This window comes from Pezoporus occidentalis, unplaced genomic scaffold (genome assembly GCF_034315485.1).
Source record: "Pezoporus occidentalis ecotype Australia unplaced genomic scaffold, CSIRO_AGI_Poc_V1 ctg364, whole genome shotgun sequence".
Classification (NCBI taxonomy): domain Eukaryota; kingdom Metazoa; phylum Chordata; class Aves; order Psittaciformes; family Psittacidae; genus Pezoporus; species Pezoporus occidentalis.
The window spans coordinates 218,099-231,373 of NW_026915636.1; the positions used below are offsets into that span (position 1 = coordinate 218,099).

Consider the following 13,275-nt stretch of genomic DNA (forward strand, 5'->3'; position numbering starts at 1 on the left):
CCAAGTGACAATTACCTTCTGGAGGAAACGTGGCTCCCTCCAGGAGCAGCAGCTCCTAATTCCCCCACCAATATCTTCAGCTGAAGAAGAGGGCAGCCAATAGCCTTGCCATGCATAGGAGGAGAAGAAGAGTTCTGTGCATTTGGCACAGACTCCCTTTTCTGCCTGCAGACCTCCTAGGGAGAGGGGGTAAATTCAAAGGCAGTGAAGTAAATGGGGTCCCTTGGTAATTGTACCTTCCTCAACAGAGCTGTAGCACCAAAAAATACCTGGGGAGGGGTTGGTATTTTGGTGAAATCATAGCCAGCTCCCCGTACCCAATTCTGTTGCGGTCAATGAGACTGGATGTAATTGATGGGGTTTTTCAACCAGGCCAACACAGTGACTTCCCCGCATTTACCTCCCTGGCTGTGGAAGCCAGAAGACACCTCCAGCCATTTGCAGGAAGCTTTTCCACACCATTGAGGCCACATGGGCTTCTCCAGTGGGGTGCCATGGTCTTACTTTTGTGGCTGCCTCATGGCCATGGGCAGCTCCCAGCAGCTCCTGCAGCCCTACTTGGGCAGAGCAGCTCTGGGGAAGGCACTTGCACAACTTTGCAGGATGCTCCAGGTATGTTAAAGGCAGATGTCCAGCCCCAACCAGTTCTGGACTATGAAGCTCTACTGGCCAGGCAAGGGAAGGGTCAGCACACAGTTACTGACACAGACCTCCACTTCCTAGTGATGCTTTTTGGATTACTCTTGCGGTCCCCAGGCAACCTGTTCAACCAGTTCATCCCGCTCCCAGGAACACTTCCTCACAGGGGGCAGAGATCAGGCCTGTGCTGCTCAAAGACCGATGGGTCCCCACAGCAGCACTTAGCATCTCAGAGGAGTCATGCGCTCAGAGGAGTCAACGCTTCAGTCTCAGGCACCCTATGATGTAAAACACTGGGGCCAGGGTTGGACGGACTTGAGTCATTTTGGAGCATTTTGTGGTGCACATTGGGAAAGCTGCAGTTTTCTCTTAAAAATACAAAGTCAAAAAACCTCAGCTGTGATCTTGTCTGTGTGCTGAATGTCTGAATGACAAAGAGATGTGGTCACTGGCTTCCTCCTGTGGTAGATAATGGTCTAATATGACTTTGATGGAGTACATGCTGCTTAGATACTGTATTATTCCCTACTAATGTGCACTGGCTGGTCAAAAAGTTCCTAAAACAAATATCTCCATGGAGGAAAATGATGTATTTCAAAGAGCACTGTGTCTTGCAGAAAAGAGTATCTCCAAGATTAAAAATAAAAGCTCATCAGAATAAAATAAGCATTCTTAGCTGGCTTGGTATCAACCGTTTAGTCTCAATGGACAAGTTTGTAGTTTGAAGAACCAAGTAAGGTCTCTTTTGCAAGGTTTTATACACTTGATCTGTGCTGTGATTTATAATCTGCAATATAGGATGGTTTCTTCAGTTTTCCTTCTGAAATCAGCCATTTGTGGTTCCTTCCCTGCGCTGATGTGTTAGGTGGTGGATTGTAGAGTTCAACATCCTGTCCAACAGCAACTGTTTGCGCAGTGAGACTGCTCCCCTTGGCAGCACTGGCTACCTTCAGCTCTGCCTCAGAGTGTCACAGCCCACCTGCGCCCTTTCTGGGTTTATTTTGTTGGATCCTATTTTTGTCCGAGTCTGTCAAGCTCTTTCCCTTCCTTGGTGGAGGCCGGCAATGGCGTGGCTGCGAGGGATAAGCCGTCCTCCCTGGTGTGTCTCCATCCCATCCCTCTGCACCATCTCCTGCCCCACTGGGAGCAGCTGCTGGTGCTGGTGGGATCAGTGGAGGCAGCAGGGGAGCGCCATGGGTGCCAGCCCGGCACTCGTGCTCCCCATGAGCAGGAGGAGCTGCGGCACCTCCCCAGGGCTCGGCGCCTCCACGTCTGTGCTGTCGGCAGTGACAGCTCGGTGACTCATGGGCACCCTGCGGGAGCTGGCAATATCCCCAGAGGGGAACCACCTCGTTGGGAGCAGCCCAGAAGCAGCATGAGGACGATCCCACGTGCGAGGGTGGCCAGCAGGGAAGCAGGCGGGTTAGGAGGGAGCCGGTGTGGCTGCTGCCCATGCTGGCTCACCAGGAACACACACTGTCCCACCGGTGGTGAAGGCAGGAGTTCCACCCGCCCTCGCCTCCCCAAGGAGTGTAAACACCTCGATGTCCCCAGGTGCTGGCCTACTTCCCTCTGCTCCTCAGTCCTTCCCTGGCTCATGTTTGTGTCTTCCAGGCACCTCTGCTACTCCTTTCATAGAGCCACAGAACGGTTTGTGTTGGAAGGGACCTTAAAGCTCACCCAGTTCCAACCCCCTGCCACAGGCAGGGACACCTTCCACTAGAGCAGGTTGCTCCAAGCCCTGTCCAACCTGGCCTTGAACACTGCCAGGGATGGGGCAGCCACAGCTTCTCTGGGAAACCTGTGCCAGGGCCTCAGCACCCTCACAGGGAAGAGCTTCTACCTCAGAGCTCATCTCAATCTCCCCCCTTTCATGTTATGCAGGGACAGGACGTGACCTGGGTAATTTTGTAAAGGTGCCTGAGGCCTGCTGAGACATTGCTCAGGCCTCTGTGGGAGCCCAGGGCAGCATGTGTTGACACTGAACCTACCCACAGGAACATCAGGAAGCACAGAGTGCCTGTTGCTGAGGAAAGCATTACTTGGTCCTTGCATGAGTTTGCCAAGCTCTGCAACTGACGCCCATGAAAGAAGCATTTCCTGCTGCAGCCATGTCACCCATTGCCCTCCATGCACATCACCTTATGTGGGTCATTTTGAGCTTGGTGTTCCTGTTTTTCCCTGATGCAAGCTCCAGCTGCACCTTTTGCGAGCAGCTTCTGGCTGATTCACTTGAAGGAAAACTTTGTCCTTGGTGGAAACACCCTGCCAAGGGGGAGGGACACGCTCCCTCCTGCGGATCTGCTTCCTTCAGCACTCAGCCTGCCCCAGGCAAACAGAAGTAAGCAAAAACCCCTCCTCAACCAGGTCATGGTAACTGTGGGATAACACGGGGACCACACTTGCCTCCTTGGCATCTGGGGAAGAGAGTCTGGTCCCCCTTGCTACACCTGCACCATCCCTCCTCAAGCAAAGAACCTTGAATCTTCTTGGCAGAGATCTCTTCCTAACCCGCTGACCTGCCTCTGAGGGCTTCTTGGCAGTGGTGAACATGTATCCCTCCCCGGCGCATGCGCTTGCCGTGCTAGAGTCACTTTTGCCACTAGCAATGGCCACACACAAACTGGTCCTTCATGGCTTCAAAAGCACCCTGCATGCCGGCCAGGGCTTGTCCTTCACCTAGGGCTGGGGGCGAGAGCTCTGTTCTTCAGCAGCTTTGTTAAAAGCAGACCAGGTTTCTGGAGGTGACGATGCAGGCGGCAGCAGGGGGGACAGTGGAAGAACAGCTCTTACAAGCATGTTCCCGGCTGTGCTGGAATTGGAGCCCAGCCATAGAAACTGAAGGGAAAAGCACCAGGTTTGGGAGGCAGCAAACCAACCTTGGCCTCTGCGCTGCTGCCTGCACCCTGGCTGGGGACATACATGGGGTGGAACCACACACACGGTGTGACCGTGGCACCAGCCTCGACCCTCGCACCCACCGGGGCCGTGGGGAGCACAGGGGCCGCAGCCACGTGAGCGGGAGCAGGTGGCATTGGCAGGAACACTCCTCGGGGACGCCAAGGACTCAGCAGGTCCCAGCCATGTTCTTGCACCTCTCGGTGCTGGCACGTCGGCAAGTGCCGGCACAGGGGAGGCACCCGCTGTCAGCGGTGCCTGTGCCATGTGTTGTTCAATCCCAACAACCCCAAGCCTGCAGTGGGCTCTGAGGCGGTGGGAGATGCTCTCCTGCCGGAACAATCTTGGGCTGTTTGGCTGGGCCCATATTGAAAACGCAGTGCAGGGCACGGCTGCCTTACAGCCAGCTTTTCCTGCTTGCATAAGGCTTTCCCCCGGGGTGCCAGCCCCCTCCCTCTCCCAGAACAGCCCGAAGCATGTCAGAAATTGCTGCTGTCACAGGCTGAAAAGCCCAAGGCTGAAGCATGGCATTTTCTAGCAGAGCTGTCTCCTTTCAGATGGGAGCCCGCCTGCTCGGTGACTCAAGCTGCACGTTTCCTTCTAACAACGGAGTCCCCTGTGACAAGTGTCTAAACACCACCCGCACGCCCCTCGCTTTGGAGGTTCCAGGAGACAAGCCCCATCTTGTCACTGTGCTTTGCTGCAGCACCCAACCTGGGGACCGACTCAGCCACTGACTGAGCACCCAGCAAATACTCCCACACCCAGGCACCACCCGACACGGGGCTCCAGCATCTCCTTCCCTCCCTGGAGGCTGATGGAGGCCAGATCCCCATCCCAACACACTGCTTCCAGGCGGGTGTTTCACCTCCCCACACCCTTCAGGCTCCAGGGGCAAATACCTTGGACAGGATTGAGGCTACACTAAGGCTTTGCCCTAAACCCTGCCCAGGCTGCACAGCTATGAGCTGTAAACCAACCCCAGGCCCTATCACCCGGCCGTACCTGTGTCCAAAAAGGGAAAGGCTCTGTGCCTCCCTGCGTCACAGCTGAGCAAATGCAGGGCAAGGATCAGGAAGGCACATACTCGCCCTCGGTTTTCCATTCCCAGAAGCATGTGTAAGGGCAAGCGCTGGTGCACACTCGAGATAAATGATTGCAAGGGGTTTGAGGCACAAAGGGGAAAAAATAGTTTTGTTGCTTAGCAGAGGGTGACAGTCATGTGGCACGCAGCAAGCGCGAACAGCAGCTTGCAAAGCCAAGGGCAGAGCAACATGAGCTCTTCCAGGAACACATTCCAGCCCAGGGGGCTGAGGCGGCACAGGTGAGGATGCTGGTGCGAGCTGCCCATGGGTACTGGCTCCACGCTTGGTTGCCTCAAGTACATCCAGAGCTGCAAGGGCCCCCTGGAGCAGGAGCAGTTGGGTTCCACAGCCATGGGGCACCCTTGGGTTGGGACAGGCACCTCTGCATCCTCCTCAGCACAGAGGGGCCATCTCACCTCCTGTCACCATGGAGAAGTGCCCTTTGCCAGAAATTACAACTAAAGGTAAGCAAGGAGGTGAGAAAGAGGAACAAGATCAGACCTGCATCATTGCCTATTCTGTCCAACCTCAAACCCGCTCTGCTATGAGGAGTCACCGTACCTCCGGTGACAGGCATACACAGCAGGGAGGACAGGGCCTGCACACACACCTTCAGGCTTTCTCCGCTTCCTGAGTCTCCCCAGATAAACCCCAAACTGTTTTGCAGAGGAGAGAGATGCCACAACCAGCAGGCCCTCTGCAGAAACCACTGCTGAGAAAGGCTTCAGCTACCCTGTACAGCGACCAGTGGAACCCCAGCTCAGGCCTGGCCTCCCCTGCTCAAGGAGCTGAATCATGGCAGGACCAGGCACACAGACACTTTTTCCTATGCTGCTGCTATTCCTGGCAGCACAAGGTCAGGGAGGCAGCTGCCCTTGAGGTCTTGCACAAGCCTGGCCATCACCAGGCTATTCCTGACCTCCATCACTCACTCTGCCTGCGGCAGGACACAACCAAGCACCACTCCACCCAAGGGCAGCACGGAGCAGAAGTGTTCCCTGCCCGCCAAGCACACACACCACAAAACAAGCATTTATTATACCATGCTTTTAATACAAACTTAAAAAAATCTGGAACAATAGAAACTGTACAGATTTGATCAACCTTTTTTTTTTTCCTGTTTTGTTGTTTTTAACTAAATCTCTAGACACACCAATGTCCCCTTCCAAAATATTGCACAACATTCTGAATACAAAACTCTGATTGTATTCCTCCTTCTAAAGAAAAGAATAAAAATAAAATAAAGAGAAAAATAAAACCCAAAAGACAGCAACCCCCTGGGTGCCCCCTCGCAGCAGCCCCCTTCGGGGAACAGAACCCCAAAAGCAGAGCACACACAGAAACCCTCTGCTCAGACACAGAGAGACTTCTGGCCTCTCCCACAAGGCAACTCTGGATTCACTCCTCGGAGAGGGGCGGGAGGGAGAGGAGGGAGGCTGCGGGAGTGGGGAGAAAGGAATCTTCACCACTTCTTTTTTTTTTTAAAGTTTTTTTCCTGAAAAAATATTTTTTTCTCTCCTCTTTTTAAGAAAAAATCTTGAAAAGAAAAAAATTACAGTTTTTTTCTCTTACGTTAGAAATATACATATATTATATATACCTCTGACATTTTACAAATGTAGCAAATTATTCAATACAAACAGACAGCAACAAAAAAAAAAAACAAAACACAAACCCATAAAAAATAAAAGTTAAAAAAAAAAAATGTTTTTCCTCTCTTCTCTTCCTAAGAAACCAGGGAAATTAGTGCAGGTTTTTAAAAAATAAACTCGAAGCTGAACGCCTACATCCAAGACTAGAAAAGACCCGAAAAGGCCGTTAAGTTTCCATCGCTGCCTGACGCTGGAGGAACACTTCTGAAGCACGCTTTTTTCCTTTTAAGATATAAAGAGGTTGGTCCCTCCTCTTCTTCCTCCTTCCACTCACTCACACCACTGTGTTTTCAAGCAGGTAGAATACGCGTGGCAGGGCAAAGCAGCATCAAAGCTTCACACACATAAGCAGGTGGACAGAGCAGGGGGGGCTATCCCAACCTTTCCTTCCTCCTTTCCTTTCTCCTCCTGTGCTGGAGGAGAGCACGCTGTCCGGATGCAGGGACAGCGGGAGGAGGATGCAGTAGCAGTGGTGATGCTCGTCAGTGGGGGGTGGGGGGTATAGTGTGTCAAAAAACACCAAGGAAACAAAAGGGAAACCCAACTGCTCGGCCATTCCTCAGCAACGTGTCCTGGTGTGGAAGCCCGCAGAGGCTGGTTCTGGGGAAGCCACCCTCCCTGCCCACCCACATGTTGGTCATAGCTCAATGGCAAGCTGTCTGCTCGGGAAGAGAGGGAGGGACTGTGCCGCCCCCCAGTACCCAGCGAGGGGCAGGGTGCTAGGAACTGTCCCTGCAGAGCTCTGGGCAGTGGAAGCCTCCCTGGGGCTCACTGGCAGCATTAACTATAAGAGGGCTGGAGCGCCTTTGTCTCAGCTCGAGGGGAGGAAGCTGAAGCCTGGGTTCAAGCCCACGTCCCCTGAAACAGGGATGTCTTGAAAGAGCACACGGGTTTGACAGATACAGGAGAAGTGGGCTTTAGTGCGTGCTCCAGAGACACCACTGAAAGAAAACCAAACCTCAAGTTTGGGAGGCAGCAAAAAAAAAAAAAAGCAGCTTATTTTTCTTCTTAAGTGAGAACTTCAAAAACTGGAGTCTCATCATCTCCATCTCTCTCCTCTCTGCACACTTCCATACTCACACAACAGCCTCCAAGGCAGTCTTCTTCCCACCTAGAGAGCCTCCACCCTGCCAATGAAAGCAGCAGCCCTCCTTTGGCTTCCTGTGAAGGTGGCTTTTGGAGTCCCTGACACAGACCCAACCTAGCTGTAAAGCCACTGTGGCTCAATTGCAGCACATCACCCTGGGGAAAGCTGCAGGAGCATTCCTGGATCCTGGCCCTGTGGCAGGGAGGCACCATACATTGACCCAGCAGGATGACTGCTCACCTTTGAAGTGCCTGTCTCCGCTCTAAGCCTGCTGCCATCTGCACTGACGAGGTCTGGCTGCAATGAGTTTGGGCTAGGTGCTTCCCCTCCATGCTGGATCAGCTGCCTCTTCCCGCTTCTCTAGAGGAGGAGGGGAGGGGATTTAGTCAGGTGGGTATCTCACTGAAAGCATAAACCCTTATGCCACCACTCAAGAGAGCAGCTTTGACAACACAGCCCTTCTTCCTCTAAAGTTGTGCTGCCTTGCTAAGGAAAAAGGAAGGAATCCCCTCTTTGAGACAAGATGATGAATTCACAGCAGGGAATGAGAACTCAGACCCAGCCCAGACTGCCTGGCCAGCCCTGGGGGGCGTAGCAAGGCCCCCTCACTCAGAAGGGGGCAATAACAGCCACTCAGTTCAAGGCTGTCCTCCTGCAGCTGCAGCTGGAAGTGCAGGTGAGGAAGGGAGCAGGAAGAAGCCATTTCACAGTAATGCTCTGCCCTCCCTGCTTCGTGCCGGGAAGTGGTCAAGAAGAGTTAGTGCTTTGCAGCACACAGAGCAGCTGACACCAGCCTGGGCTGAGCAACAAACAGCACAATGGTCTACGCCCATGGGCACAGTAGATGCTCTCCAGTCTACATGCAGACCCGTAACAGAACAAGCAAGCTCACCCACCCATTTCTGGCTAGCACGCAACAGGAGCGTGTGTATCTCCACTGACTCATCCTCTCTCCGTCCCTCCTCCAGCTTCCAGCAAGTTGGTACAAGGAAGACATCCCTACACCCAGGTGGAAGGACCCTGTGTCCAGTGCTGGGGGATGGTGCAGGGAATCAGCAGTATCGTGACCTATGGTTGCACCAGCCCTGGGCTGGGAGAAGGGGAAACATGAACCAAAAAAATCCCAAGGCTCATTTAAGGAGTAAAAAAATGAGTAGGAAAAAAGCATAGGGACTGAGTTAAAAAACAAATCAGTGCTTCAGGAGCATTACCAGCACAGCGCAACAACACTGGGCTCTCTCTTTTCCCAAGAAGCTATATTTATAAGATTTGAATATTTTCTGTATATTTCTAGTTTTCTTTTTCTCTCCCTCTTGTTTGTTTTGTTCTCGTTTCTCCCCCCTCCCTCCCTGCCCCAAAATACTCTCTTTCCTTGTGTTCAGTTGGCCAAGACGACAGGCTGGAATGACTGGCTGGGATACTGCATGGCATTCAGGTTGTAGCTGAGTCCTTCCACGAAGGGAGACTTCTCCAAGAAGAGGCTGTTGGTGCTGCCACCAAAGACCTGAGCCATATCAAAGGTACCACCCGTGCCAGTGTTGAACTGCGATGCTGGCGGGATGCTGCTGGCCTGGCTCTCACTGGCAACGCCATCGAAGAAGAGGCTGCTGGCTGCCGGTGACCCGCCGCTGTATACGAACTCCTTGGCGTTGGGGGAGAGCTGTGACTGTGGGGCTTGGCTCCCGGCGCTGCCGACGAAGTTCAGAGAGTGCATAGACAGGGAGAGACCCTTGTGCTTCAGCAGGTTGGTGGTGGGAGACCTGACCATCCTCAGCTGCTGCCCAGCCCCTGCTCCGCCACCACCTCCTCCGGCTCCTCCGCCCTTCTTCATCTTGGTGGAGCCGAACTTTGTGGCAGCAAAGGTGGCAGTGGTGAAAGTGATGGGTTGGGCAGAGCGAGGGATGAAGGTGGGGCTGGGCGACTGACCGAAGGAGGGAGATGGAGAGCTGGACAGAGAGTTGTCCTGGCTGCCGATCGGGACAAATACCTGGGCGTCGGGGTTGAAGCTGCTCTTGATTTCCTTGTCTAGCTCCATGGCGCTGCAGCCCTCACTATCATCCAGGTAAAGGACCTTAACAGAGCCCTTCTCACCTATCTGATAGGAAACTTCAAAAGGATCGATCCAGACGCTCAGCTCTTCTGGCACATTGGCACGTACATCCTCCACAGCCAGCCCGCTCCGCTTGGCTGCCAGCTCCACCACCGGATCCACTGTCTCCCCGATGTGAATGCAGCGATAGCCAGATCCCTTCAGAGGCTTCTCTGGGTACCAGTGACCCTCATATTTCTTCTTCAGCAGGCGCTCTAGCTCCTCACCAAACAGGTCTGCCCGCCTCCGAGGAAGCTTGTTGTACAGGTATGAGATGATGAAGTTAAGAGCAACTTTGATCTCCAGATGCATACTCCCTTTGCAGCAAGCAAGTCAGGGCAGTGTATTAAAAGAGACAAAGTGACACACACATAGACAAGATGTGGCTCCAAACAGACCTAGGGAAAGAGAGAAAAGGACAGATGAAGATGGGAGAACACAACAACTCGTCACCTGTCGAGATGAACAGCTGCACTTTGTCATTAACAGAAGCAGAATGAGCAGTTCACAGGCATGCTGAAGAGCAGGGATGCTCTCCAGGAGATTCACTCCAAATCTACTGGCCCTCCAGAGAGATGCTGCTAGGGAGGAGTCTCCCCGCTCCTCTACAGGAGAAATAAGGGGGTAGCTACACAGGTACACACATCATACTCACCTCACTGCCACATCCCACTGCTGAAACCCAGCAGGCCAACTGCCTACCCTGGCAGAGCTATTTCAGCACATCTAACGCACCTCTCCCTGCCCTGGCACCCAGCTGTTTCCAGCACAGCTCCCCTGCACTAGACTCTCCAGAACACACGCACACCACTCCAGCAGTATTGTGCCTCACTCAGTGGTTTGTGCAGAGACCCCCACTTGCGCTCAGGGCAGCAGAACCAGCCTCTCCTCCTGAAGGATGGGTGGTCATGCCGGGTGCTGGCACAGAAGATATGAGAAGGAGCTAGAGAGGGTGCTGAGGCACCAGCTGCCAGCCCGTGTTTACCATCCCCTTGACTGGCAGGCATAGATCTTATGAAGTGTACCCAGTGGAGGCTCTCTGCCTAGATACAAGCCTAAAATCCCAACTTAATTCAGTGGGGGGGGGGGGGGGGGCGGGGAAGAAGAGCGGGACAGGAAACACGCATGGTGTCACAAAACACGCATACCAACAGCCTGTCTGACACAGTTCACATCGCTTATCCCTGTGCAGAGGGAAGCTAAGCTCTGCCAGGATCAGGTACCTACTTAATAAAAATTGAAATTGCTTGCCAAAGACTGAAGTAATCCTCCTTCCCTCCTTGTGAGGAAGTCTCTGAAATGGAGAGAGCCCACAAAAGCCCAGTGCAAAACCACAACACTCAACTCTCCCATTATACACAGATTTGCAAACAATGTCTGCCTGGGTACAAAATAAAAGCCCCGGGTAGGTCAGCACCATACGCTGTCACCCATCCCAAGAAAACAAAACCCACAGATATTTTAAGAGGAAGCACACTTCCAGTAGCCTCCACGCCTCTCCAGAGGGAAGCAGAATATCCAGTTTTTAATTGGCAGCTTAGTCAGAGGCCGCGCTGTCTCTTCAGCTGCCCTCACCTTGCTCAGACAGACATGTCGTATTCAACCATCTTCCTAAAATGGGCTTTGGGGATGCTCTTACGAAGCTCTCACGAAGCTCTCAAGCCAATGTTTACACAATGTGCCAATTATTTGGGGGTGGGGATGGAGTACAAACATACAGTGTCAGCATTCCTCAGAAAGCTGGGAATCCCAGCAGCACAACAAGGTATTCACGCTGGCCTAAGTCAGGAGTAAGAACAAACTGACCAGACTCGTTTGCTTGGTCTAGTTTAGTGGACAAGAAGCATTCGATGGATTTGAAAGCAACCTTCAAGTATTTTGAGGCTTTACTACAAAAAAAAACAAGGGGTGTGGATTCTGTGCTTTTTCTGTACTAGTCTGAGGTCAGAGAACTTTGGCTTTAGGATGATGGTGACCAGAAACAGACACTGCACCTCAAGTCTGCCAGCAAGGAGGTCAGTTCTGGAAGCAATCCCCTCTGGGTTTGACTCAGCAACATGAAAAAACACAGGAATGAAGGGATGAAAAAGACAGAAAGAAGTCTTGCCTTTAAAAAACGCTTCAAGGAATTACTGTAGTGTGTCAACTTTTGGTAGGTCACCGAGACCTAACCAATTTCTACTAAGAACAGATGCACACCAAAGAAGTAAGCAACCAGAGTGTTTCAGAGAAGAGCAAGGAGAAGCCATTTTCAGAAAGTCTCAGCGCAGAGACAGAGCCTCTTCCAGAGAAAATAGCACAAAGCAAACCCCCGGCAGAGCACAAGTAAATGTTATAACAAGAGCTTACACAGCCCACACTACCTCAAGAGGGGATTACATGGAGCCTTCTCAACCCTTTGGCTTTCAGGCATCCGAGGGAGAGGACACTTTGAAATCTCAGCAAAGTAAGCAGGAAGAGAACAGCCAGTTTGTAAATCTTTTAATCTCATGTGGTAAATTCTAATCCAGATCCAAAAATCTATTAAGAAATCAGAAATTACGGATTGGCAAAGGAGCAAAGGCCAAAATTTACTACCACCCTATTTGCAACACGAATGCCTCAATATACTCTGAGGCATTCACGTTGCCCACATTCCCATCAACGTTCTTCAGAAGACAGTGAGGAGACACAATTATAAATCACTGCCTCCCTTTTCTCTTCTCTTTAAGAGGTACTCCCCCTTCCTAAAAGGGGAATGCTCTGTACTTTAACTACAAAAATCATGAGTTGATCAGCCTAATAATACCAACAGCTGCCAAGGTAGCTGCATATAGCTGATACTCGCAGCAGAGATTGCACTGACTCTTCAGGTTGCTGACAGTCAGATGTGCTCCAGCAGCCCCCCCACCATCTCTTGCTACTGCACTAAAATGTGATAACATAGTAATAAAATAATTAAAACTAGATGATACTGCACGGCACCAAGATACGAAACAACTCAACATCAATTGTTGAAGGTAATATGACAGGTCTCCCATAAGGAGAGGCTTGCCCACGCTGCCAGCATTGCCAAAGCAAAGGCTGATGGTGCCATGGGCAGAATACCGAGGTGCAGGCAGGGAACAAAGGGCCGCTCCTCTGTTCTGCACAGGGAACACGCTCGGAGCCCCTGTTTTTCAGCACACCGACGTGCTGGAGGCCAGAGGCCCGATGACCACTTGCATCAGAGGACAACAAACACGGGCACCATGCCCTCTCCTACTCCCTACGCAAACACGGCAGGTGACCTTGCGAGTATCCCTCCAAGCTCCTGAGCACGCCTGGCCCTCGGGAACCGGCTCCTGCTGCCGCCTCACCCCACCAGCCCAGCTCCAGTGACTGTACAAGGCGGCTGCCACCACGACTTGTGCTCCCACAGCCAGCCGGCCGGAACAAGGGACCCCTTCCCAACCTCACCCTCGGTGCCCCTCCTCCCCCATACACCCTCACGGGCGGAAGAGGGGCTCCCCACACTCGAGGCGAGCGGCCCGCAGCCGGCCGAGCCCTGCCCGGCACACTGGGCATTCCTGCTGACCCGGCCACACAGAGCTCGTCCCCATCCTCACCAACCACCCCATCACACACCCCCCACCCCCCCGCGGTGCACGCTGGGACTTGTAGTCCTCGCCCCCCTCCCCGCCCCGCGACCTACTTCTCTCCGGACTACAGCTCCCGTGGCACCCCGCGGCCAGCCCGGCCCGCCGCTCTTCTCGCCGGGGCAGCACACAAAATTTTCCACGGCACATGCGCGCTGGCGGCCGGCCCCGGCGCTGCCCACGGCGAGGTACACGCCCCGCGGCCCGG

General features: G+C 53.0%; 1 protein-coding gene across 2 annotated transcripts; it reads right to left on the reverse strand.

The window, feature by feature from the left end:
- Nucleotides 1-5,654: 5,654 nt before the first annotated feature.
- Nucleotides 5,655-13,222, reverse strand: TOB2 (transducer of ERBB2, 2). 2 transcript variants are annotated; one of them, XM_062631043.1, is made up of 2 exons: nucleotides 13,124-13,222; nucleotides 5,655-9,848 (listed from the first exon to the last, which is right to left on the reverse strand). In XM_062631043.1, exon 2 carries the CDS (start codon nucleotides 9,760-9,762, stop codon nucleotides 8,740-8,742), a length of 1,023 nt encoding a protein of 340 aa, XP_062487027.1. In that variant the 5' UTR covers nucleotides 9,763-9,848; nucleotides 13,124-13,222; the 3' UTR covers nucleotides 5,655-8,739. The 2 variants fall into 2 exon arrangements, with proteins under 2 accessions (XP_062487027.1, XP_062487026.1); XM_062631042.1 differs by lacking the exon at nucleotides 13,124-13,222 and adding an exon at nucleotides 11,814-12,052.
- Nucleotides 13,223-13,275: the final 53 nt, after the last annotated feature.